At 38.9% G+C, this 27263-nt stretch overlaps 4 protein-coding genes across 5 annotated transcripts; 2 read left to right on the top strand and 2 right to left on the bottom strand.

The window, feature by feature from the left end:
* Nucleotides 1-731: 731 nt before the first annotated feature.
* Nucleotides 732-6710, top strand: il17ra1a (interleukin 17 receptor A1a). Of its 2 annotated transcripts, none has more exons than XM_027002171.3 (11): nucleotides 732-964; nucleotides 1329-1353; nucleotides 1533-1679; nucleotides 2120-2244; nucleotides 2328-2454; nucleotides 2602-2649; nucleotides 3280-3428; nucleotides 3708-3782; nucleotides 3895-3964; nucleotides 4058-4171; nucleotides 4628-6710. In XM_027002171.3, exons 1-11 carry the CDS (start codon nucleotides 863-865, stop codon nucleotides 6061-6063), a joined length of 2418 nt encoding a protein of 805 aa, XP_026857972.2. In that variant the 5' UTR covers nucleotides 732-862; the 3' UTR covers nucleotides 6064-6710. The 2 variants fall into 2 exon arrangements, with proteins under 2 accessions (XP_026857972.2, XP_081579272.1); XM_081723146.1 differs by having other exon boundaries at nucleotides 855-964; nucleotides 1455-1679.
* Nucleotides 6711-7011: 301 nt separating this feature from the next.
* Nucleotides 7012-9867, bottom strand: tmem121b (transmembrane protein 121B). The gene has a single exon (XM_081723147.1). The coding sequence runs from the start codon at nucleotides 9836-9838 to the stop codon at nucleotides 8633-8635; it is 1206 nt and encodes a 401-aa protein (XP_081579273.1). The 5' UTR covers nucleotides 9839-9867; the 3' UTR covers nucleotides 7012-8632.
* An 841-nt stretch (nucleotides 9868-10708) lies between these two features.
* mkrn1 (makorin, ring finger protein, 1) lies at nucleotides 10709-19990 on the bottom strand. Its single transcript, XM_027002172.3, has 8 exons — nucleotides 19865-19990; nucleotides 18981-19109; nucleotides 15472-15677; nucleotides 13603-13823; nucleotides 13258-13472; nucleotides 13015-13125; nucleotides 12609-12759; nucleotides 10709-12039 (listed from the first exon to the last, which is right to left on the bottom strand). Exons 1-8 carry the CDS (start codon nucleotides 19936-19938, stop codon nucleotides 11827-11829), a joined length of 1320 nt encoding a protein of 439 aa, XP_026857973.2. The 5' UTR covers nucleotides 19939-19990; the 3' UTR covers nucleotides 10709-11826.
* A 3325-nt stretch (nucleotides 19991-23315) lies between these two features.
* On the top strand, nucleotides 23316-26998 carry LOC113572559 (toll-like receptor 1). Its single transcript, XM_027002240.3, has 2 exons — nucleotides 23316-23414; nucleotides 23740-26998. The coding sequence occupies exon 2, from the start codon at nucleotides 23741-23743 to the stop codon at nucleotides 26207-26209; it is 2469 nt and encodes an 822-aa protein (XP_026858041.2). The 5' UTR covers nucleotides 23316-23414; nucleotide 23740; the 3' UTR covers nucleotides 26210-26998.
* The last annotated feature ends 265 nt before the right edge of the window (nucleotides 26999-27263 follow it).

Genomic DNA, 27263 nt, shown 5'->3' with positions numbered 1-27263 from the left:
TTTTGGCATATTTTGTATAAACAAACAGTTACAATCATGGCAAAATGTTATTTAAAAAGGAAATAAAATCCAGCCCTCGGATTTGTTGAGAGTTTTAATTTGGCCATTTAAATGACTGAGTTTGATACCCCTGCGCTAAACAGTAAGAAAAATCATCACTCAGTTTACATTCAGTTGACATCCCCCCCGTTCACTTCACCTTAATGAGTGAAGATGTAATCTAGTAGCTTTCACCAGTACTACTGATGCATGTCACTTCATGTAAAAATTCATATAATCTCAAAATATTGGGCACCGATACCAGCAAATCATTTCTGTTAAAATACGAGGAAACAAAAAGAAAGAAAACACTGACATCTTGCGGTACTAAACATACATTGCGGTTATCACTTAATGACCTAAATCGTCTTTTTTTACTAATTCATTTTGGTGTTTTTATTGCAATTAAGATATTAATTAATTACGATATTATCTTACAATTGTTTACAATACTGCCTACGTAACACGTCGCGGAAAACCCGAAAGTATGTCACTGAGCTCTATAAAGACAAAATGCTTATCAGCAGATCTACAAAATATCTGCCTACAAAATATCTGCTTGATGAAAACCTGTAGATAAAACACCAAGATAATACAGACGTCAGACCTACTTTCATTTTCAACGCCCCACTTCTAAGGAAACGTAGGCAGTCTTTCCAGTAAAGTCATCTGATTGCAGTTTGCTGTATATTTGCATAAAGACCAGGAAGTTTATGTCGCACGTCTCGTTTAGACACACGGAACACGGATTGTTCTCGAGAAGAAAAAACATCTTGAAAATTTGATCATTTTCTATTAATCATAGTTATATGACGCGAGGACAATGAATTTCATGGGCTTGAGAGCGGCCTTAATTTTGTTTTTTTCATGTCAAGTATCAAGTCTTCATGTTTTACATGCTCCTTCCCTGAACTGTACAACGGAGGTAGGCATCGTGTCGTGTAATCACAAGGAAATATGACATTTGAGAATCTGATTTGATAACCTTCCTCTGGTAACCTAAAATGTAGGATATATAGTAAAGAACATAAATTACACAGAGAAAGCTTGAATGACTTTAGGAGGGGTGATGGTTTATTATTATTGTTGTTATCTTTTTAGTTTAGTCATCTACGGTGTATTATTTCTAAAATACATTGCAACTCTAAATGCTATGTGTATTCCATGTTACGCTGTTGTAATTAAGATAATATTACAATTGCTGTACTGTTGTACAGTGTATGGTGCTGAGGATATAACTTGGGATGGCATTAGGATTAAACTTTTTGTTGTGCTTTTTTTCTTCAAAGGCAATGCCATGTGAAGTTCACATAAGTAAGTGTCTTCAAGTTATCAACTCACCCATCCACACAAATGTACATACACTCACAGACCACTACCACCATCACCATAACAACAAAAACTACCTAACACAGATAAGAGGAGCAGACGTCAGAACACAGAACTTCACGCAGGTCAGTAAAGGAGTGCACATTCTCGTGTTTGTCCTTCAGATAACTGTTTATACAGAGGATGGCTGCAGGAGTGGCAGTTCACCCCCAGTGGTCCTGTAGATCTGGAGGTGCACACAGACGTGAGGAAGGATGAGAATGGAGACTTGGTACCTGTAATTGTTGCTCGGTGGAAAGCAAGAGACGATGGTGGGTATATTAAATTCGTGTTTTATATTGGCATAGGAGAACAAAATAGATCATTATTATTTAGGTTTCTGATAACATATTTCCTCTTGACATATAAAAATACTTTATTCTCTTTAGTACTGAGCCAATGTGCTGTTGTTTTTTATCTAACAAAATATTTTTCTTGCTCTGTTTCAATCCCAAATCTACAATATCAGTATGATCACCTTTATAGACTTATTAGTTTATGGTTGGTTATCTATTAACTATAAAATTCAGATGGTAAGTAAAGACAGTGTGTCTTACGGAATTGGACAATGATCTGTATATGTTTACATTTAGTAGATTTTATGTCATAAAACAAATGCATTTAATCTCATTTAAACTAATCATGTAGAGTGTAGTGTAGAATAAATAATAAAGGTGAAGTATAGTTTTTATTTTTTTTATTTTTTTTTCAGGAAGCATTTCCTTTTTGAATGGAACAGAGCTTCAAGTGTCCAAGGCAGCCAGCGGGCAGCACCTGTGTGTTCATTACATATTTCTTCAGAAGTTTCAATCCATGAGAAATCCCAATGGTCAACAGGTAAAACACAGCAAACAATAAAGGAAAACTCATAAAGCAAAAATGTTCTTTTGTATTAACATCTGTTGTGTTTTTATTTCCAGTGGTCATTTTCTCTGGATAAAGTGGCTGTTAAGCCAGAGGAGACATATTTTGTGTCTGTCACCAACCTCCCCAAGCCAAACCTATACCATACTAACTACAACATCACCAAAATTGTTGTTGTGCCTGGTATGTTAATGAGACTCTATGTTAAGTACCAATAAGAACAATTTGCATGAATCACACTCTTCCTATTTTTTCTGTACCTGAGCACATATTACTAATACAACAGTGACATTTAGTTTGGAATGTAATTGCTTATATATGTGACCACAGGTTGTAAAGACCCTGCTATACAACGGACCAAATTCTGCCTAGAAACAGGTGAGAGAACATCTGGTACAGCAATCTTACCTACCCTCAGAAAAGCAACAACAGCATTCCAAGACCCACCACTGAGCTCAGCTGAGCTAGGCTTACTAGTATTTGTGTGATGTAATTCATGTACTACTGTATAAATAATATAGCATCTTGCTTTCCATAGATTTCCTTGATAATTTTGTTTGGTTGTTATGAGACTATGTGAGCAACGAGTTCATGAACAGTACACCATTAACGGAATCTATCATTATTTATTAACTCATGTTGTTGCTTTGATTGGGGGTAGAGTAGCTAGACCATGGGAAAATTTGTGAAAGTACATAATGAGGGCAACATCTAAGAACTGAGTGATATTTTGAACCCTCCATACAGCTAATCTCTAGAATTGCTTGCAACCTAATTGGTAGAAGAGCTTTTATTTACAATAGCTCCTAAGGTCTGGTTAATTAGACTGGCTTATTCATAGTTTATGGAGTTATTGTTTTCTTTTAGATTACATAATTTGTTGTAATGCTTTTTCAATCATATTTATTTTATTAATATACTTCAACAAACCTCATTGCCATATGAACTTTGCTTAAGATTTCCACTGTAACTCACACAGTGGGTTTATGTTTTAATCCATGTTCCAAGGGGCACTATGGCAGCCCAACATTACCATGGATTCCACTCACCTAGATGGCAGGACCCTCTTTGTTACCTTCAGTAACACAGAGCTTTCTGAAAACTATAAAGTCTTTGTGAAGTGTAAGGATGTCAAGGAAAGTAAGAGTCTTAAAAAGGTATGACATTGCATTTTTAATTATTTGACACTTCATGTAGCTGTCCACTGGAGTATCATTACTATAATTTGTATTTGTTTTGTTTTTATTATGTATTATTGTTCTTGTACTTTTAACTCAATAGAAATAGCAACATAGCATCAATAAGAAAACAACAGTAATTGGCAAGCTATTTTTAGAGCAGTTCACATAGGTAACTACAGCAACACTATACTTAGTAAATACTTGGGAAATGTCATTGCTTTTGAAATTGAAATGTTTGTGTTTTTCCCTTAACAGAACAACAGTTCATTTGTAAATGTTACATTTGACCTCGAGGCTTGGCCACACACGTGCTGCATTTTTAATGTCCAGGTGTGTTTGTATATATGCATACTGTAAGACTGTATATGGTCTGTATTATTATGCACATGCTGACATAGTGATTGAGCAGTGAAATATACATTGTAAATGTCTTTACATTTAGATCCAGCCTTTTTTTATTATGTGTGGAAATGACTGCCATCGAAAGAGCCGCAGTTTTAACATATGTCCAGGTATGGAACGAACACCATAATTCTGTTTTCTTCAGTGTTGTTAAAATGAGTAGTTGTATGTTGCTTTTTCGTAAAATTCGTGTTCATAAACAGAGCCACCTGCGCCACCTCCAAAGCTCCAGATCTGGTGGATTGTTCTAGCTGTGGTGTTTCTCCTGCTCTGTAGTCTGGCTGTTTGCGCCATCTGTTTGCAGAAGAAGCAAAATGGTAAGCAGTGTAGGGTATTCTTAGTTGCTATCATTTATGCTGCATGGGAGAAAAGTTACATTTGCCTATTGGTTGACTCTAGCCAAATTAAACCAAAGATGCTGTTTATTCAAGGTCTGTAATTTTTGAATAAAAGTTCATGTAACATAGAAAGTGGGGATTAATTGTTTAGTTAATACTGGAGCTAAAGTAGATCTAAACTGACTGGATAATTTTTAGTATCTCAGTCAAATGTCACTATTAAAATCCATATGCAGAATTTAAACCCTGATAACTTTAACCATTCTGAAAACTGTTCAATCTGATCAACGTCCACCTTTCCATGTCTATATATTTAGCATTATATATGTGTGTGTGTGTGTGTGTGTGTGTGTGTGTGTGTGTGTGTGTGTGTGTGTGTGTGTGTGTGTGTGTGTGTGTATAGAAAATATTTTAATATTATGCATTGGGTTACAGATGTAGAAAAAACACCTAGTGAGTCCCTTCTCCCAGAGCCTGTTCTACCTGATGAGCGGTCTGTGCTGATCATCTACTCCCGAGACCACCCTCAATACACTGATATAGTACTGAAGCTCTGTGCCTTCCTGAGGGCCAAGTGTGGCACGCAGGTTTACCTGGACCTCCTGGACACGACCTCCGTCGGAGTCATGGGCCGCCTGCAGTGGACGGAGCTACAGAAGCGACGAATAGAGAGGTCTTCAGACAAGGTGCTGGTACTGTGTTCACGGGGGGTTCAGGCCAAGTGGGGGGCAATGTGTGGGCAGCCCCGCGTTCTCTTGAGGGAGGACGTCTGCTCACCAATGGGGGACATGCTTACCCTTGCCCTGCAGCTCATCACACCCGACATGCAGCGCCCCGCCTCTTACGGCAAGTACCTGGTGGCGTATTTTGAAGATATAAGTGGTGAACAAGATGTCCCTTCCTTGTTTGACCTAGCAGTCAAGTACAAGCTTATGAAGCACTTTGAAGAGCTTTACTTTAGAATCCTGGATCTGGAGAAATATCAGCGGGGGATGGTTCACACAGTTGAGGGCATTGGCATAGATGAGTATTTCAGCTGCCCATCAGGAAAAGCCTTGAGGAATGCAATAGAAACCTTCCAGGCATATCAGTTAGAAAATCCAGACTGGTTTGAGAAGGAGTGCCTAAACAATGATGATGAGGGTCTGGTATCAGAGATCAGCCCTTTTCTTAACCAGTGCACCCCTCCAATTCATCAGTGTAAGCCTGTGCTAAACCATGGTCCCCCCATATGTGAGTATGAAGTAGAAATACACGAGGACAAGACTCGGTGTGTATGGACTTCTGAAATACCCCATCTTAACCTGGAATTTGAGGAGCCTTCTGTGCTGAGTATCCAGCCAGCCCACAACCAAGTTTACTCCCTGTGTCCAGCTGTGGAGCTACCACCTGGCTTACACACAGCTGGTGTGGCCCACAATGGCTCAGACAGCCATGCCTGCTCCTTGGCTGAACCTGCACTACAGGACCATGTCCCACCAAGCAGGAATGAGGTGGTTGTGAAGGGGGGATCACTAGCAGATGGTTGCTCAGTAGAAGACAATGAGCTGGCCTTGCACCAACTGCTCGACCTCCAGCTTTCTCTGGCGTCCTTGGAGGTACCAGCTCCTCCACCCTCTCTGGATGATTCCAACCAGGAATCTTGGGATATGCACCCCTCCCAGCCAATGGAGATGGATGAAAATGAGAGGGAAGCAGCTTCAGGGGAAAGACCATCTAGATGGTCAGATCAGGGATATAGTTCCAGAGACTCTATCGTAAGGGAGGAGCCTTCATCGTCTTCTCTCGCTGCACTGGCCAAGTTACAGGAAGCTCTCTACTTGAACAGTCCCATCTCCTCTGGCTTTTGCACAGAGACAATGGACAGTTGATGTTTTGATTGGATTCTAGATAGGTTTTTTACACATTTTTACACCCATCTTGTGTGGTACCTAGAACTGCTGGCCACTGCTGTTCTTTGGAAAATCTAATTTTGTTGTATTTAGTGAAAATGTGTTTTACACTAAAACATTTATTTGAATGTGATACTGTTTTTGTCCTTTGTTAAAGCCATTGGGATTGTCCTGGTAGCATTTATTACTTTGAACACAAAGTAATTAATTATTTATAGCTTTCTACAGTCTACCTGCCTGCTACTGTTTATGGAAGTATTTATTATCTATTGCTTTAGATATATCTGCTTAGAAGTGTAATGTTTAGCATGCTAATGTAGAGTTAATTTTAGGATTACTTGCATTCCAGTGGGATTTTTCACTCTCCCTTTGTTATCGCATCCCATCAAGAGTCAAACACTGTATTACATTTTCATCTCATAAACAGGGGATTGCCCGAACAGGACTTTCATAGGTGTTATGTACGTTTATGGTTACCTTGCAATCTCTTCTGGACTAAATAATGCTGTTCACAGTGTTTTAACATCTAATAACAAAAGAAAAAAAGTAAAATGTTAATGGAACAAATCTGATATTTTATGCTCATAATAATCTGTGAAATATTTTTAATAAATATTGCACAAGGAGTGTTTGGTTAGAAGATTACAACACAGGATTTATTTTTGGTACCTTTATCATCACACGGTACATAATAGGTTTAATTTACAATGATGATTTCTATCCTATTGCAGGTATTTCTCTGCAGACAACAGATATTAGCTTTTAATGCAAAAGTAAATCTATGAGATGGTGGAGTTTTTTGCTCCTCATGCAGTTAGTTTCATTATATCAATACTATATGCTTCACATGGGGATTGAATGTAAAATTACAGTAGTACATTACTAATAACTGGAAACTCAAAAGCAGAATTCTTTGGTTGTTTAGGGTTTGTGTGTGTGTGTGTGTGTGTGTGTGTGTGTGTGTGTGTGTGTGTGTGTGTGTGTGTGTATGCTTTTGTTCCATTTTTCTAGGATCTACTGTAGACATCTGAAAACTATTTGCACTTTTCCTTTATTCTGGGTTTAAGAAAAGGCACATTTGACTATTCCATGTTTAGCAAGAAATTGCCATGACTTTTATAGTGCAAAAGAATTTCCCATGAAAACACCATATAAATAAACAAATTTAAAGCCCTTGTGGCAGTCTTTTGTAATTATTTGATGGTGTATACACTGCAGATAGAAATAACATCAGTTTGCGAAAAATAATGTATACGCTTGCAACTGAACATTTAATTTACATGTATGCAACAACATAATAAATTGTCATTTTAAACATGTTTGCACTGCACAATGAGGCACAAAACTCCCATTTTTGATAATGCACTTTTGGCCTGCATATGTAACTCCGTGCCCTCTCCTTTAATCTGAATCAGAGTTGCAGAGCTGTTTGTGCTCACAGTCCAATCATCTGCCTTGACATTTTATCTTAGTCTAGTTGGACCTGTAGTCACCAGGCAAGTTTTTAAAGCACCCTGTTGTACATAAGACTGCCTGTCAGTAACCACAGACAAGTTATAAAGAGTCAGAAAAAACAGGGGCTTTCCATTTGAACTAGATTTGCTTACATTTACTCTCTGTGCAGGCCTACTCTGGTTTCCTGTGAGTGACCTACCATGGTCCATGTACATTTTTATCTGATTTATTATTTAGACACAAAGTATACAAAATGTAGTTATGGTAACCAAACCATCCTTTAGCTGCTGAAAATTTATGCAATGTACACTAATAGATAAATAAATTGATTAACACATTGAAATATGAATAATAGGTACACATAGAGAGGTAGCCTCGTTTGCTGTAAAAATGATAAGAAAACACTATTTTGCAGTGGCCAGTAGTTAGGGTTCAACAGATAATTAAAAGATGAGTAATCTTTCCACATAAGTAATGAGATTCACAAGGTATTAGCAATCATCACAAGCCCCTATTGTACACCTTAATACAGTTTTTCATTCACAAGAACCAGCCTTATCATGTCTTCTACTGACATATTTGCAGAATAAAGATTGCACTGCGTTCACTATCTGAAATTGTCTATACATTTAGTTTAGATAAGGTATGTTTACACCTCAGTGCATTTAAAAACATCCACAGACAATGTGTCTGACAGTTTAACAACTGAGAGACGACACTTTACATTACTAGTATAAAATGTTAATTGAGATCCATGAAATGTTACACATTTTCAGTATAGAAAATAAATCACTGGCTTCTTAACAACACACTTGTGACATTCCATTAATTCAATTCTTAATCAATTAATTAAAGTGCCTCACAATACAAGTGCAAATAAAAAAAAAACTGCGCGTCACGTATCACTAATGACCATTGGTTCACGAACACACCCCAGAAGCTTTACCGGCGAGGGCGTGGGAAGGGGAGTGGGCTTTTCACTGGCACGTCGTGTCGTTTGGTTGTAGCACCTGTTGAAGATGTTAGCGTCCGGCGTTGTTCGTAAGGCTGATGCAGTGTGACCTCTGAACAAATGTGCGTCCCATCGCAGGATCTACGACTGAGTATTGACAGCCAGCGTGTTGACATAGCCGTGTGGGCACATGTCGTTCTCCGAGACGCAGTGGGAGAATTGGGCTGGGTTGCCTCCACGTGCGAATCTCCGGACAGTTCTCACTGTCACGCATTGCTCAATTAATTCCAGGAACTTGCACCCCAAGATGAATATGTTTTTTAGCATAAAAACAGATATGGGCATCTTGTAAAGAAACACAAAGAAACATCTTACCACCAACAACGGTGCATTGACCACAACGCTTGTGAAGAACCTCGCCCAAATCCAGCGGCAGTGCATCCTTGAGGCCGTTAGCTCGTAAAGCCATAGAACTGGTACGCCTAGTGCGACGAAATACACGGATATCACGGTATATTTCAAATATACGTTGGGAATCTCGTTTTTAAGGAGCAACTCGACGAGGGTGAAACTGTCCAGCACGTCTATACATGTGGTCATAAAGCAACTTTGGGAATGGTACCGAATCGCGCCATTTGGATCCTCTATAACTGAATTGATGAGACAGAAAAGCAAAGGCGCCGTGAGCAACATGGTTATCTTGAATCCGGTGATGCCAAATGGCACTTTGAGCACAATCAGATCTAGAATGGAGGTCTCCAAGATGAGTACCACTTTCGGAGTGCACGCAATCACGTAAATGAGCCATGCCAAATAGGCGAACGTGAACTCCCCAAGATTGCAGCCAAAAATCGAGCTCTTCTGATGAAAACCACAAGCCCGCTCTCGCTTACTCCTTGCGTTTTTAATGAAGAAAATCCCCCAGCCTGATATAACTACAAGGTCCGTTGCTATCCAGGAGCACCAGTACAAATCAGTGAATATAATGAGGTAGAAATCCAAGATGCCACCCTGGAGAACGAGCAACATGAAACACAATATCTTATAAAATAGGTTCTTCTTAGATCTCGGGACAAAGAGGGGAGTAGATTGCATGAATTCGCCCGATGTCATGGTGCAAGACGGGGCAGCAGTGGCTGAAGATACCAGGGGTTGGGTGCTGCCTTCCTCCGGGTTGGCACTACCGGTGGTCGTCTGTGTGTCCCTCCTGGACGCGACACTTCGTATGAAGAGCTGCCCGTTTTCCGGTGCTGAGGAGACGGGTGAGTCAGGGTAAATCGCCACTTCGGCTTGAGGATAGCTAGCTACCGTATTGTTTTTTCTAATTTCTGCAATCATGGTATTCATGCCTTTTCTTCTTCACTTGTTTTGTCTCTGCCCGCGTAGTGACAGATGCTTTAAGGGGGAGACAAGCAGGGGCGCGTAAATCCCGTGATGGAGCGCATTGGAATGGAGTGTGCTTTTGTGAGAAAATGATGCGAAAAGAAAATGAAGCGCTTTTTTGGAAAAGGAAAATAAAATACAAAGAGAATTCAAATCTAAATAGTATAACTTAACCTGCAACCTTAAAACATTTAACAGAGATCCTTGCCATTCCCTTCTCCGAGGTTTAAATCTATTTACCCTTTTGCTGTGATGTTAAAATAAGGCACAAGGCCAACCAGAATATCCAATCTAAATATATAACCGTCTGAATAAGCAATTCAAAACTGCTAAGCGTGTATTGCGGTCTGCCAAACAACACGGCATCCAAACGTCCTTGATTTAGCTGATGTACATGCTCGCATCGCTGTGTATCGGAACGTGTAGGGCGTCATGGCTCAACTGAATTAAACTGATGAACACTTATTTAATCCACCTGATACGGCCTGGCGTTAGCAGCAGTTTTAACTATCTCAAGAAATAAAGTTTCTTAAATTGAGATACCCTAAGCCTTGCAAAGCTAATGTGAGTATAGTTATGACAACCTAGCTTTTAGTCAATGAAGCAAAATTCTTCGATGGCCCAATATAACAATACTGTGGGTGAAATGATGGCAGATCATTTGTTGTTAACTAAATTTAAGGCCACCTCATTTGTTCGGAGCACAGAGGATTCTTCCCTGCAATCCATTCTTCAGAACTGTGACTGTCACAAAAAGTCATCTTGAAAAGGTATTCATTAAGAGCAGCTTTGAATATTTTATAATTTATGCATTAAAGTGACAAGATAAACTGATACTTTGATAATAAACTTTAATTTTCAAGTTATGCTGGATGGTTCTGGACCATAGAAAACAAGCACATTTCAGTATAAACATATGTATTTCAACCAAGTTCGACAAGAACCAAATAACAATTGTGTGTTTGTGGATTGGCTACTGACAGCTGAGCTTAATATGCAATACTGAAGCAAATCATAAATTTTACAAGTAATTGACAGTTAAAGTGATGAAACACCCAGCTTCATATTTGAATGCATTTAAGTCTGCTTTCTGGAGTCCAAATTCACAAATGTATCGCTACACTGAGGAGAGACTTTCCATTTGATACCACAGGTGTTCCTGAACCTGTAAAGGTCAACTAGATTTAAAAAAAAAAACCAAAACAAAAAAAACACCACAACTGACCCCTAGGCCAATTAAAGAGAATTAGAGAGAGAAAAGGGAGGGGGAATTAATGTTCAGTGAGAAGTAATCTTTATGAACGTTAAGAGTGCATGTGTGCATTTGACATCAAGAAAGTTAATCTCCATGACCCCACCCATTCATAGTCAGTGCATGAGGAGAGAGGAATAATCCAGAAATCAGTTACAGTGAAACCTTACAAAGCTGCAGTATGCACCAAGTCCCATTTAAGCAGGACCATACCTGGGTACATGATAAGTCAAACCTACACTTTAGAATAAAACCATTAAGATTTATTAGCAATATCATTTCATTTTTTAAATGTATAACTTAGTGTCTTTTTGTAATTTTTGAACTTTGTAAATTGTTTTTTTTTTTTTTTTTTTTAAATCTCTCTTTAGTACATAAAGTGGACACAGACAGACCCGCAGTACAGAGGTTTTCTAGAAAAAGGTTTTAGCATGAGCACACAGACCTGTTTTTCCTTCCTCTTTTCCCCCCTCTTTTTCTGTCTCATCTGATCTTTTATATATTTCATTTCCACTCTGGACTGAAGTCATGATTTTAATGGCCTGCTTAAAAGGCACTGCCATGACACATGGGGAAAGACTCTACCGCTAACTCACTCACACGAGACAATCTTGCCTTGTTTCTGGGATGGAGGGCAGGGGAAGGATTACCAGGGAAGATTAGTGAGGGAGAGAGGAAATGTGGGATTAACAGAGGGACGCTATAGGTAGAGCTCGTAGTAATCGTCCAACTCTTCATGAAACAAGTCCCACTCGTCTTCGGAGTCGGTGACGTCGTCGTCTGTTCCCGCGGCCAGGAGCATGAGAAGCATCTCGCTCAGCTCGAACGTCACCATTTCTTCGTCCTCATTGTCCATGGAGTCGCTGCTCTCCCGCTCGTCCAACAAATCCCAGAGGGGAGTGCGTCTAGAGTTCTGCAGAGCAGATGTCAAAACACAGATTTTGTTTGGCAAAAAAATGCACTTATCAGTATTGAGACAAGAGGAGCAGGATGTTAACCCCGTTGACTCTTTCATTTAAGAGGTGGCCCAGCTCCCTACACCAGTCACTGACTACTGATTTCAACTAATATGGTGGCAATAGAGATGATCAATAACAGAGCTCTGTGTAACATCTGTGACCCTGTCACTACACAGCCTGCAGCAGCAAGCAGGGAGTCATGGACCAACCGCTTTCCATTATATTTTATTAAAAGTCAAGATTTAAAGTTCAATATTTTATTGCTATATTTTTAGATGATTTATAATGTAATACTTTTTAAAGACATCACAAACATGGACAATAGTTACTTATCCAAGAACAGTATGATTCATTAAGGTGGTAAAATTGCAAAAAAAACAAACAAAAAAACAAAAACAAAACCATTTTTACACAGCTGAAAGCAAGAATAGGTTTTCCTCTCCAGAATGGGTGAGCAAATAGCATTTGGAAAACTGGACTGCATTCGACTACAAAGGCAAGTCACTGACAGGAGAGCTCTTACCCTGTTCCTCCCATTGGAGGCAGTCTGCCTTCGCTGGGGCGGTGCCGAAGACTCCTCTAGATGCCCATCAGGGAAGGCGTGCTTATAGAAGCAGTTGGCTCCAAATGGACAAGTTCCACGTCCCTCATCAAAATATCGACATGGTTTACTCCTGTTGAAACATGAGCATAAGGCCAACCTAACCTTGAACAAGAAATATAGTTAAAAAAGATGACCTCTATATTTGTCTTGTTAATTCTTATAACCGGACAAAGACCTCTAAGAGAACAAATCATGAATGATCATGATGAACTGATGACATGCACCTGACTGAGGCTCATTTTGGTTATGATTTTAGGAATATTGTGGTACTCATGAGCTGGTCAGCTACCAACAATCAAACAGTGCAGGTGGACTGTGTCTGTACCCCATGCCATCCTTGTACTTCTGGATAAGATTCTGCTTCTCTTCCTTGTCTTCCACCCAGTACTCGCTTGGGATGACAAAGTTGGACGTGATTCGACACTCTGGGCAGGACCTGGCACAGGATGAAGAACTCAAATCAGAACTCTTTTGGACGAGGGATTATCACTGACTTCTTAAACCACAGATGCACAAGTCCAGAGCAAGGGCATACAAATTGTACAAGGTCCATCAGTCTAAGGCTTACTTTATAATCTTGCTCTCAAATTGCTTAGCACTCCTCCACTTGCGGATGCACTTGAGGCAGTAGCAGTGGCTGCAGTTGGAGAGGATGCCAAAGCGGCGCTCACTGGGGTTGGCCTTCTCAAACACCACCTCCATGCACACGCCACACATCATGTCCTTACTGCGCTGGATGGCGAACGAGATCTCCATGTCTTTCTCATGGGCCTCTATGCACGCCTGCCGTTGATATTTAACGAGAATCCCAAATACTTTAGAGGAATTTAGGGGGGGAAAAAACAATGAAAGGGCAGGATACTCCCAAGCAGAAGCTGCTAAAGCAGCAGGAAGAGCTGAAGGACACACTCACCCTGATATGCTGGGAGCGCTGGGATGTGTCGGTTGGGTGGAGCACCTGCAGGCCGCACATGTCGCATGCATCGCCGTGGAGATAGGCACAATTGAGGCCATAGCGGCACTCACCCACAGCGGCGTAAGGGCACAGCTGCTTCTTCAGCTGGCTGCTGGCTCGCTCCTTCTCATACTCATCCTCAATGATAGGTCCTGGGCCCTCCACAAACACAGGCTCAACTGAGGGAGTGGGGGGTGGGGGTGGTTTAATGTGTGATATTCATAAAACCAAAGAAGGCAAACTCAGCATTTGCAGTTTTATATTATATATATATAGATTTTTTTTTTTGGTACTTTAAAGCCATTTGAGCACAAATAGTCATAGGCCTGCATCCTAAAGTAAGCAGAGGAAAGCATGACCAACAAAACAGCTATAGATTTAAATTCTTTACAATATCCTTCTTTAAAAAAAGTCACATTCGGGGAAAAAAACAAAAACAAAAAACGTCTAAAAACAAATATTGAGATTAACAAATTAAAATCAACATCAAGATAAACTCTAAAAAAAAATGAATAAGAAACCCCAAGCAAGCAATGTGCAGTGCTTGTTATTTTGAGGAAAATTGGGTAACCACCAAGTCAAGGATCATGCTTTTTACTTGGCATGAAGAAAATGTAATGTTTAATACGGATTATGGATGAGACAATCCAGCTGTAATCCCAAAAATGAGGTTCAACTGGCAGAATGAGTAGCTCCTGACAGTTACAGCAGTGACTGAAATTGGTTCATATTGTTTTCCTGTGCCTGCAAATATTCTGTGAGTTCACTGTGTTCTAAGTCTGCCAACCTGAGAAAATTGCACCTGCTTTTCCTAACTGAGCATGTGGCTACCACCCAATGCATGAAAGGGGAACAGCGCTGCGCTCTCAGCTCTCTGCCAAAAAGGCCACAGCATGAAGAGGGAGAACTCTGGTCTAGGCCAGCGAGAACATATGTTTAAGATTTAACATATAAAAACTGTATCTGGCTAAACGAGTAATCATCTTCCTAGAAATTATTTCAGATATAGTTGACATGCATGTGTTTGTTTTCCTAATTCTCAATTGCAATTACCATATAGCCAGTCTGTGGGTCACTATGGGTTTAAAACACACACAGCAAAGAACAGTAAATCATAAATCAGTTTTTTTTCTTCTTTTTTTTTTTTTTTTGACTGGGGGTGGGATGTGCACTTCAGAAACCAAAATGCTGAAAGATGTTTCAGATTTCAGTTCTTGCTCCTGAACATGGAGTGCCAACTCAAATGGTGCAATAAACAATTTGCAGAGGGTAGCAATAGAGTTTAGGATTTATTTAAATTATGGGTAACATACTGCAGAATCTGACAGACTCAGCTATAGTGCACAGTGGAAGCCTTTATGAGCATCCTCACTAAACCAACATTTCGGTATTTCTAATTTCTACAGCCCATGTGACGTGCTCATTCACGTTTAACAAACATTTACTTTGGATACTGCATATTTCCTGGCACTGGCTTACACTGGCCAGTGCCTAGGGTTATAATAATCAAAGAAGGTCATGTGCTCCTTCACATGAAGAGCAGGGCCACTGCCAGTAGCAGGATGCATGCTTTTCTGAAGTTGCAATTTCTGCATAAAGTACAGTAAAGAGAATGGATGAAAACACAGTTGGATATCTCTGGCTCTGGCTGACTTGCACTGGCTTGTATTTATACTGTACTCCCACTTCCCAAACTGCAGTGTTGCACTCTGTCCACATAACACAGCAGACTGTAAATGAAGAAGAAGAAGTAGTAAACCCTGCAACACGTGCGCTTAACTTGCAGTACCCTGCAAGTGATTACGGGTCTGCCGATGTCACACTCACCCCTCCCGCAGTATGGCTGGCCTGGCACAAACTCTGCAGCATTGATCCAGTCCACTGCCCCGGAGCTGTGGGGCCTTTCCTGATCATCGGCTGTACCACCTGGCCCACTGGGCACGGAGTCAGGGGTACCAGCAAGAGCTAGGAGAGCAGTGGGAAGCGGCATCATCCCTGGGAGTTCTTGTTTGGATGGCTTGGTGTGTTCATACCTACATCAAAAATATTAAGAAAAGACTATAGCTAAAGGATAGATAGATACATCTGTGCCAGATGTGGGCTATAATTGGTGGCGGGGGGGTGGCACGATTAGGACAAGCAGGCAGGTTTTCCAGAGGCTTACATTGGGGAAGCCTTTTGCAAATCAGGTGACACAGGCAGCTTGGTGAAATGACAAAGATTTTGTTTGGAGTGAGGATGGAAACCCATACCACAGTGCAGACCATTATTTCGTCTCCACCACCAATAGGAAATTTTCACATTTCATACATTTTTGCACAGTACATATGAATAGTAAATGACTGTACATTAATGAAATCTTTAAGAGTCAAGATTCAAACAGTGTTGCTAATTTGCTTCTAGCCACCTAAATGACACCTTCTAGTCCCCTAAAATTAAAGATTATAGCCATGTATACAATCCACCATAATGAGGTCATATGTAATATCAAAGAACAATTTCTTCAGTCATTACATCAGACACAGCAATCTTTTTATTTAAAAAATCTAAAAGGAATGAATTCCTGATAATACACAATCACTGACTTCCTACACTGCAAAGATGACACATTTCTTAGCGCTACAATGTTTGCTGCAAGATTAGACAGTGATAAGGCGGTCTTAGAGCCTAAACCAAGCAAAACCCCTAAACTGCAGGGGCTAGAACTCGGCAATCAGAATCACAATGGTCACCTGTACTTTCAGTGACTACTAATTTGAACGATTTTGGAGTCGTGGATTTCTTTAACTGCATCGTCTCCAGCTTCCTGCCCATGGTGCCACGCCTCAGTTTTCATAACACTGCGTCAGTGACAAAACTTAGGTTTAGCTGTTCACGGCCACCATTTCAATCACGTATACACACGTACCGTACACATATCCATCAAGCGCGCTGAGCGACAAAACCACCAACGTAATATAAACCATAAACGAAAATAACGTTACTATGACGCCTTCGTGAAAGTTTCCTAAAATAATTTATTTTTGCAAAAAGAAAGAAAGAAAATTTGTTTACGCTAATTTGTTTGTGGACCCGCGGGAGTTCTAAATGGATCTGAATAATCTTGCATTTCTTTGGAATTGTATCCAGTAGGGTTTAGAGAAGCGCAAGATTTAAACAGCCCACACTAGTTCCGTTTAACAGTTTGCCTTGACTTTAAAACGTCAACCGATAATCACTGAAACGTCTTATCGACTACCTGTTGCTTTATTTAATATCAAAAGTACATTAATTCATAGAATTTACAACAGTTTGAATGAAGAATATATTTCCATTCAAACTACAGAATTCGCATTCTGTCAAAGGATGCACGCAAGTCAGTCTCATTTCGTTGTATGCGTTTCTATTCTAAAACATGCAACTGATCACAATTAATCTCACCGTCGCACTGCCAAAGGAATTTTAGATTTCGAATTCAGGAAACACCATAAAAACGTATGGCGGCAGACACACATACATTTCCATTCGAGGGGAGAAAACTAAAACTATTCAGAAAGACGATATAGAATAACAAGCTGACATGATGAAAGCTGGCAACTGTAACTTCACCAATATATGCAAAAGTCATGCTTGTTCGTTCCTTGTTCCTCATTTCACAATGGCAGAAATGTTTCTCTGGAGCCTCTAAAGAAACTGCATCCCTGTATGTGTGGTGTGTGTCTTCATTTATGCAAAAGAAGTGATGGCCTGGTGGTTGCAGCTTCTGCAGAATGGCAGCATGAACTGGGTGAACCCAGCAGCAGCAGAATTGAAGGAATGGGAGGGGGCAGAGACAGACACAGAACGAGAGAGAGAAAAAACATTTTAACACACAGGATTATGTAATTGTGATGCAGGCTGCAGTATGCTCTGTCTGGCCCAGAGGGTTTTGAAGGGGGAGACAGGGGAGGGGAGCGGGGGAGAGACACAAACAAAAGACAACATAAAAGGCAGAATTCATCCACAATTAAGTCAGGCGTACATGGGTGCTGCTTGTATGGCCCCCTTATTAAGAAGCTGGAGGACGCACTCCCACAAAGACAATAATGAGGACAAAGTCCAGGAAAGAAGCGTATGAGGAGACGAGCATGACTGCATGTAGTGCTGCCTAGTGAAGGAATGCCTGACTACCTACCCTGACAGCAAACCCCATCAGACATATACAGGCGTCTTTGTAGACCCAGACCCAAAAGTCACCATTCAAGCGTGGGGTGGGGGTGGGGGTGGGGTGGGGGGCATGATTCGCCCGACATTATGCAATGCTGTCATAAAGCAGGGCTGCAGCACACAAAGGCATTCCCATGCTGCAGAGCTGGTAGGAGCAGTTACTATGGGGATGCACTTGACCGCAGACAGACATGAGGCAAACACTGTCGGTTCTGTCTGGCTGGGAAGCCAATTCTTAGACAGCACAGAAAGACCGTCCCTACACTTCAGCATCGCTGCTTCCACAGGGTTTTCAGCAAGTGAGCAAGAACCCTGTCGAAAGCAAGATGATCTGTGTCTCTGAAAAATAGTGGATGTAGCCTAATGCTTTGTCACTGGGTTTATTTTGTCAGAAATAGAATAGTACAGTGATATCTTACAGTTTAAACCAAGGCCGATACCCTTCAAAATAAAGGATAACTATCTAGACAGAACTACAAAATTAAGAAAGCAGATCTTTTATTAGGGTTGTCTATAGTAACTGGATAAATTGTACAGGCAGTCTAGCAGCAGAGATGGACACGAAACTTCCAACGTTTTGACAGTAAAAACTTTAGATTTCACGTGCAATGGAGCACATCATACACCACAATAACAATTCAAATAGACTTCATTCAGCGACTAATTCATTCCTGCACATTCACATGATGTGCTGTTACTGAGCTAATGCAGTCTGTTAAACATTTGAATGCAGTTTGGCAAACCTTTTTAAAAAAAACATTTTAGGACAGGATAATACACAGAATAAAGTACATGACATCAGTGCCATCTGATCCGTTTCAAATGAGTTTAGCAAAAACTCTGTAAACATCTGGAGCCAGGACAAAGCTTATTCTGTTTAAAACAAAAAACATTTTTTAAAAAGTATATATATTGTTTTGAAGATGACACCAATATAAAATTCTGTAAATGGATATAAGACAGTAGGCTAACTGCCCAATTAACATATTCTAACATGCTTGGAACCTGATAACTTCCTTACAGGTTAACTTCATAAAAATGTATATTTGACAAAGCACGTCTATTTCTTAACACAAAGAAGAGATTCTAACATTCTGAAATGTTACTATACATCACACACATACACATTTCCAAACAATACTACGTCTTACCTGCAACGGTCTCCAAATGCACAACAACCCTTCTGAAAGAACTTGCAGATCATGGCTGGTTTGCTGCTGCTACGGTCATGGGAGTATCGACAGTTGTTCCCCTCTTTGCAAAGACCATGCATGAAATACCTTAATAAATAAACAAGAGGTGTTTGTCTGGATCCACATTTTTTGGTTTCTTCTGGTATGTTTTTGATATTATGGATCACACAACTGTCTGCATAGCACAATTTTGCTATAGCACATTTTTTGGCAAGTCACTTGCCTAAGTGAAAGTAGTTTGTTTTTATACAAGTACAGCATGTTCCTGGGTAAAGAGATGTGTACAAAGAAAATCTTTTTACTAAACAATGAATGTTTTATGGGCTTAACATTTTCCAGCATTTCCATCGTTGAGACCATTGTTCCCAGTGTTAGCTGGTGGTAATAATAGCACAAAACAATAGGGGCTTGTAAACCAAGATTAAGCAGAGAAACTTGATGTTGAAAGCTAGACGCATATAAATCTGATTGTGATTTATAAAGGAAATGGCCAAGACGACTAACTAGGAAAATGGGTTTGAACGTAACTCATTACCTACTGCTCACTGGTGGTAATACTGATAGTGAAACAGCACCCAGCCATGTTCAAAAACAGTCGTTTCGCAAACACATTGCGGAAGCATTGTTTACTTCAAAGCGTTGAGTGAACCGCTCAGCTCGATACTATACTTAAGTGAACCGACCTCGCTACCACATATCACAAGAAACACATCTACTTCTTAACTACAAAAGACGGTCTTGTCAGCCTATGTGTACGGCAAAGAGACGACATATCGGTTTAAAACATATGAGCATTTTTAAATGGGGGAAAAAGGACAAACACATCGCGGATTTGAACTAACCTGCAGGTTACGTGTTTCGTCCAGCCTCCTGTTGTTGTTGGAGCCGCTGTAGATGCAGCCGCTGCCTCCGCCATTGCTGTTTATGTTGAAGCCCAGCACCCGGATCTTCCGGCAAGCTGCGCTCCGTGTCGGGTGTTTTCGGAAAACCGACACGCTAGCTAACGCCAGTGACCACCGTCAGGAGGCACGCAAGTGTTTTAACACGCTTGTATACGCAATTTTAAATAAACCAGTATATACTTCTACACTGACATTTCAAATAATGTTAACAATAATAACAATAATATTTACAACAGCATATAATAATAATAATAATAATAATAAGAAGAAGAAGAAGAAGAAGAAGAAGAAGAAGAAGAAGAAGAATATAGCCGCTATCAATGATCCTTCAAGGTTCAAGCAAATAAGGCCAAAAGTGCAATGACTCTTAAATCACCAACACCTTTAGCCAAGTCCACCAATCTTTGTAGACTGATCCAACTATGAATTCAAGAAGATATACATATATTAACGAATTAATTAATGTCATTTGTGTTATGTTGCTATGTGGTTAATTAAATATGTGACAAAGGTCAGATGTTGTAAAGTTCTGTATCAGTAAAAATGACTATTTAAATTTATACTGCCAGAAACAGCAATTCATTATTATTGTTTATTGTATAGTATAGTGTTTGTTAATTTTTATAACAAGTCATCATTTAATTAGTATTTCAAATAATGCACATCTTCACAGTAAATCATGTCTACCATTACTTTGCAAATATAATACCCTTTTTTAGATAAGATAATGATTTTCATTCATAATATAGAGAAAACTTGTTTTCAGAAGTACGAGAAATCTAGGACATGAGTGATGTGCTTGAACAAAACATTGGGGATCTGTAGCATGCACCTGAATTTGACTCTGGACACCCATATAGAGAAAAAAGGCTTTAGTTTTATTTGGGCATTAGAAAATATGAGAGGTAGACAAATGTATCTTATTAAGAGATCAACTCTTTGGGATTGAAGATTGAATGAAGAGGTTTGGGAGCTGCTATAGTAGGCTATGTGCCCAAGGGAAGTTTTCCATCACAGGTGGTATGTGGCTGCTGGTCCTACATATAATTTATATCTTTGATGTGCTCTAGTGTCAGATAGAACCAGGTGGTTCTTTACATGACCTCTTTTGAAAGGGTTCCACCATACAACAAAATGCTTCCCTGGATGCCGAGATAGACAAGCTGAAAAGCTCCAGAATAGTTTTGCCTGGAATTGGTTCCAGTCATTTTAGTCAGATGTGTATGGTTCTGCAAGTCATTGGGTACAGGAATTCTTGCCTTCCAAACTGTGCTCTTCATAACTTTAGACTTTTGGCTTTGTGCAAATGACAATTTCATTGTTATTCAGCTTCTTCCACTGAAAATCTATGTTTAACTTTGCTAGTCATGGGAATGAGAATTGTTCAAATAACATCTGTCCAATAACATCTCTTATCCCTGTTTGGTTTGTTGCATCAGTGGCTTAAAGAATGTTGTAGAGTGAACATACCTGTTACAGATCTTTCATTTCAGTCACTTAGTACCCACAATCTGCATTGTTCGTTTTATCACTTAGAAAATGGATTAAAGACCAAAACCCTATGCTTGGTTACCAAAATATACACCAGCCATGGGCTCACAAAATTATACAACACAAGAACTGTGTATATATATGGCAATTTCTAAAAAGAGATGTGAGATTGATTCCATAGCAAATAAAGGAAGACATAGTAATTCTCAGTTCTCAGTTATTTTTTAATCCTATGTAAGTGTGCTGTACAGTTTGCAATATTTTCCCATTCCCTTCTTCTTTATTTATTCATGGTAACTAATAACTTTCATCAAGCAACTGTCTCTTGTTTTCAGTGCATTGACAACTTGCTCATCTAGGCTTATGGTAGGAAGGTGTGGTGCTAGTTAGCATGTAAAAGACTCTGTTTCAGACAGTACTGCTGCATTTGCCAAGATTTGAGCAAGAGTATGACGTGCAGAAGTTTATAAAATCCAAGAATGAAATTCAGTTACGTTCTTTTCCTGCTCTCAATACAAGTATTTATCACTTTTGAGTTGGGTGTTAGAGTGAAGAAAAGTGGTCAGGATGGGATGTCCATGGCACGTGGTGGAAGGTTTGCATTGCTTAGAAGAAGGCAGATGGGGCGCAGATTGGATTAATTAGAGCACATGTTGAGTGATTTTAAAGTTAGTGGAGGGACAATCTACAGAATTGATTCTGAATATTTTGAAGGTGTTGGCTCAGGACTTTGTAATGATGTTTGCAGTGAGCAATATGGTCAGTTCAACTCTGACATGGTAAGGCTTGTATTGTACAGCACGTGTGAAAGTATGATTCAATTAAAAGCAACCGTCAGATCAATTCACTGCATATAAAACATTTAATCTATCTGTGTATTTTTGAGTAATTTGTGTTGATAAATTCAAAAGTTTCGTATATGATACATTTCAGGATCACTTTTAGATGTTTGCATCATATGTATCTCTCTCTCGTTTTCTCATTTATTACAGTCTGGTTGCAATGGAATTGAGTCACGAAGGTGTACTAAACTATGAAACTGTGCTGGTTGTCTGGGTCTGTATTCCTGTAAAGCCTCTGTCCGCAAGTGCAAACTAAAGGGATTTTCACACTCTCCCAGTGGGTCAACATCTCTATAGCACATGCATCACAATAATGTCAACAAAATATTTCATATGTGCAGCATATTAAAATACATTAAAATTTTGCTAATTAAATCCTTCAGTTTAAAATCCTACATGGGCTAGTATAAATTTGCTCATTTCATTTCTGATGTAACTATGCTGTGATGGTTTTGATTATTAAATAATTGGTTATTTTATATTTATTGTTGCTACAGGTGGATTCCTTAAAAACCTGGAAAAAGTCTGAAAGAACTACCATATTCCATAAAAGCAGAAACAAAATAAAATGTCTTTTATATAATGTTGATGAATGAGATTAAAATAATTTGGAATGTATCAAAGATAATTCAGAAGGTTCCTGTCCATGCCCTTTTTCTGCATTACTGACCATTCCTACTAAGTGTAATGCTGGGAAATCCTTGTTTTGTAACTTCTGACTGAAAATTTTGTGAAATGTTTCTAAAAGTATTGTTTTAAAAATGCTACTTCCATTGTCACATCTATGCATTTTTCCTGTTGTTGATTTTAAGAACATAATATTTATATAACCTATTTTCTGAGAGAAACAAATTTGAACATTCTATACATGTGTGGTTTTATATTTATAATCACGGTTTCCAATGTACTACATCATGAAGAAAAGGTTTCAAATGTATGAGCACTTCCTGATTTCATAGGCCTCACACACATATGAACACACACATTTTCAAAAAAGGGAAGATGAAATACTGGTCATTTGCCATTGTGCTTTATATAAGCTTCTGAGAAAAGAAGTTTTCAACCACTGGAGCATAAGGAAATAAGAAACAACCTCTCTGTTGTTTGTTATAGAGATTAAGATTGATTTCAGACCCTTCGGAAAAAAAGGCATTAAGGTAAATGATTGTTTTAGTACAGATTTATCTTTTAAAAGTAACTATATTTACATGTTAGAGTTTTAGTGTTCCTGAGAGTTGATATAAAACTGCATTGTGTTGACAACTAAATTTACATTTACAATTAGAAACTCATCACCCTATAGTGAAAACAATACAATCTATACACATTCAGAAATATGTACATCCTAAAGCTGATAAATATACTCACTTAAACTTTAGGTTTTATAGTAAATTTTAACATAGTCTTTTCATTATTTTTTTTCATTTAACATTCATTTTTTTCAGACGCAAAAGTTTTATGTCATCCTTGTTTTTTTCACAGTATGCCAACCAATTTATGGGTGATTGCAGTTCCATCACTCTTACTTCTTATGTTCAGACCCACTGTTCTGATCAATGAAGATAAAACATTTCAGCTTTGCTCCTCTATGAGGGAAAATTCAAAGGACCTGTCCTACCACAACCTGACAGGGATACCACAAGACCTACCAGATGGCACTGAATACTTAGACATATCCCATAACAATATTTCCAGTATTGTCCGGGCAGATCTGTGTAGGCTAAGCCGCCTGTGCTCTTTGAAGATCACTCACTGTGGTCTTCAATTAATCTCTGCTGATGCCTTTTATAATAACTCACAACTCAAGGTTCTCAACATGTCCTATAACCACTTGACCATCATTTCATATTTGCCTTTGCCACAGCTTAGGATCCTAGACCTCTCCTGCAATCGTTTTGATAGCTATGCCCTTCCAGGCTTTTTTAGGAACTTAACACATCTTACCACCTTTGCAATAGGAAGTACAAAAGCAACTTCAGTCGACATTAAGGATTTGACACCTCTTCAGAACACAAGCTTAAAATGGTTTAGTTTTGGATGTGGTTCTGATTTGCAAAAATATGAAAATGGATCTTTTGCCCAGCTCAAGTCATTACAGGAAGTGGCTCTGAGAGTGACACTTTGTAAAAGCTTCGATATATTCACAAAAATGATCATGGACCTTGACCAAGTGCATACAAAGAAAGTCAAGCTACACAAACTCTTCCCAGATAAATGTACTATCTTAAGTGATCCTTTTGAAATCTTTAAGGAGCTCCGTATCCTTAGTAACATAACTATTGTAGACACTTGGATAAACAGCTCCATCATGGTCAAACTAATTCAAAATATCTGGAAATCATCTTTTGAGGAACTTGTATTTCTAAACATAACTTACAATGAGGATACTCCTCATGGATTTCAATTCCCCAGTCAAAACCACACAACAAATTTACGAGCAATTGTTTTTGATGGTGTGAAACACTATCAGTACCAGTATCCTACCGTCAACATGAGCATGGACCTCATTTCTCAACTGACTTACATGAAGTTCTCTGGTACTGGTATGAATATCCTTCCATGCAAATTAATTTCAGTTATACCATCGCTTCAAATTTTAGACCTGTCAGATAATCTCTTAGATGATACTGGGTTTTGGTGGTTTTCTTGCTCATATGAAGATGTGTTTCCTGCTTTGAGGCATCTATCACTGAGTCACAACCGTTTTTATGACCTAGCATTCATTTCTAAAAAGACTTATGAAATGAAGGTATTAACATCCCTTGATTTAAGTTTCAACTCAATTTACATTGGGGAACCATGCTACTGGCCCTCTCACCTGACTGAACTTAATCTTAGCCATAACAATTTGGGCAACACAATATTTAACTACCTTTCTCCTCAATTCAAGAAGATTGATCTCTCCAAAACAGGCATAAGTGCCATTTCTCAAGATGTCCTCTCTCAGTTCCCAAGACTAACTCATCTCTTCCTAAGCTTTAACAGCATACAATGCATCTCCTTCAATCTCCATGCACATGCACTGCAAACACTCTATGTTGATCAGAATGCTATGACATCTATTGGCCAGGATGAGCTGAAGGGCCTCACCAGCCTGGAGACTCTAAAAGCAGGCAATAATCCATTTGTCTGTAACTGTGACTCTTTTTGGTTTGTCACAGTGTTCAACAAGTCCCTTCTCCCTGACTGGCCTTTAGACTACACTTGCAGCACTCCACAATCACAAGCAGGAAAGTACTTGGAGAGTTACCAGCAGGACAAGTTTTCTTGTATGCCAGGACTCCAGGCAGCAGTGGCTCTGCCAGTAGTTATTGTCATTACAGTTGCCTTGGGCATCATATTTTATGCCTTTGATGGCATCTGGTACACTAAAATGCTTTGGGTATGGATAAGGGTGAAAAGGTGTAGCAGCAAACGGGCAGACCGATTGATGAATGCCTCTTTTCGTTACCATGCATTCATTTCATACAGCCAGCATGACTCAGCGTGGGTGGACACCCAGCTAGTGCCAGGATTAGAGGGCTCAGGTTTGTCCATCTGCATTCATGAGCGAGACTTTGTACCTGGCCAGTGGATCATCGACAATATTATTAGCTGTGTGGAAGGTAGCTACAAAACCCTGTTTGTTCTTTCAAATAGCTTTGTTCAGAGTGAATGGTGTAACTATGAGCTCTTCTTTGCTCAACACAGAGCCATTAGTGTAAACGAGGACTCATTAGTCTTTATTCTGTTGGAGCCCATCCCGACTGACTCTCTGCCCAAGAAGTTTCTGAAGCTGAGAACTTTGCTAAGAAAACAAACCTATCTGGAGTGGCCAAAGGATGAACACAAGAAAACATTTTTTTGGTCTAGTCTTAAGGCCATTCTTCGGGCTGCAGACAAAAGCATTATCCTGAAGGAAGCTGCTTTAGACATGACTGAAACTTGTCCTTTACTGAGTACTCAAGGGTAATTTTCCCTTCAAATTGGAAATGGAATTTGTGATTTTATGAGCACATTTTTGCATTAATTATAGCTATAGTTAAAAAAGAACATATTTGAACATGTTACAAATTACATTAGTTAGATAAATGTAACAAAAACGAAATTGTGTGATTTATTTTATTTTGTAAATACTCTCTTTTTGTTTATAAGCCTATTTGTCCATAAACTACTCTGGTTATTCAGGTATTCAGCATATTTACTGTCCATCATGAACAGTTTATATGCCTAATGGTTTGACAATGTCTCCACCTGCTGTTAAATGTCTGTAGCACATAGTATTGCACACAGAGTACTTTCTGTTTAACCTTTTGAACGGAAAATATCATTATTACTTATTTTGATGTTGATATCATTAATTATTATGCCTTTAAATTAAAAAATGAAAGCTATTTAAAATGCTTACAGAATAAAACTGAAAAGCTTAATTCTGTACTTTATCTTAATAAAGTACTTTAATAGAGGAAATGTAGTAGATATTTGTAATGTATCTCTCCTAGTCACATGTAACTTTGTGTCCTATTCCAGTATGGGCTTTAACATTCTGCTAGGAAGGAAATCATGATCCAATCTCTAATTAACTAGAAGACGTTTGTCTGATTGTATTGAATATCATTATACCACAGACACACCAGTGGGACAAAGTTTTACTGAAAATATTGTACACTGAAGGTGAAATGTTAAGGAAATATAGGATCTATTACCTAAACAACAATAAATTTAATTTTTCATTAAAATGGTTAAGAAGAATGAATATTAAACTGCCTATAATAATATATATGGCTTTCTACAATTTATTGAATTCTATTAACATTTTATTTAATCAAGGATAATTGAACAATATATGTATAAACTTTCCATCGTTGATATAAAAACAAATTCTGGCCATTAATTGCATTAATTCAAGCTAGTTATTTCCCTAAACTCAAGAAAGATAATAGGGAGGACGTTTACTCTTGATACTACATAACCCACAAAACCTTCAACTGACGCATGCGCTCTGAGTTTATACTTGTCGCCCTCAC

Source organism: Electrophorus electricus, chromosome 11 (genome assembly GCF_041902795.1).
Source record: "Electrophorus electricus isolate QZ-2024a chromosome 11, ASM4190279v1, whole genome shotgun sequence".
Taxonomy (NCBI): domain Eukaryota; kingdom Metazoa; phylum Chordata; class Actinopteri; order Gymnotiformes; family Gymnotidae; genus Electrophorus; species Electrophorus electricus.
The sequence above is the reverse complement of the archived record's forward strand: the minus strand, read 5'-3'. Positions and strand labels throughout refer to the sequence as shown.

Excerpts from the sequence above, each read along its gene's own strand:
- mkrn1 (XM_027002172.3), bottom strand. The coding sequence starts at position 19,938 with ATGGCGGAGGCAGCGGCTGCATCTACAGCGGCTCCAACAACAACAGGA. Across the intron at positions 13,473-13,602 it reads AGCGCTCCCAGCATATCAGG|GCGTGCATAGAGGCCCATGA; the intron begins GTGAGTGTGTCC and ends TATCAACGGCAG. Across the intron at positions 12,760-13,014 it reads AAGTACAAGGATGGCATGGG|GAGTAAACCATGTCGATATT; the intron begins GTACAGACACAG and ends ATGTTTCAACAG.
- tmem121b (XM_081723147.1), bottom strand. The coding sequence starts at position 9,838 with ATGAATACCATGATTGCAGAAATTAGAAAAAACAATACGGTAGCTAGC.
- il17ra1a (XM_027002171.3), top strand. The coding sequence starts at position 863 with ATGAATTTCATGGGCTTGAGAGCGGCCTTAATTTTGTTTTTTTCATGT. Across the intron at positions 3,965-4,057 it reads CAGTTTTAACATATGTCCAG|AGCCACCTGCGCCACCTCCA; the intron begins GTATGGAACGAA and ends GTTCATAAACAG. Across the intron at positions 4,172-4,627 it reads TTTGCAGAAGAAGCAAAATG|ATGTAGAAAAAACACCTAGT; the intron begins GTAAGCAGTGTA and ends ATTGGGTTACAG.
- LOC113572559 (XM_027002240.3), top strand. The coding sequence starts at position 23,741 with ATGCCAACCAATTTATGGGTGATTGCAGTTCCATCACTCTTACTTCTT.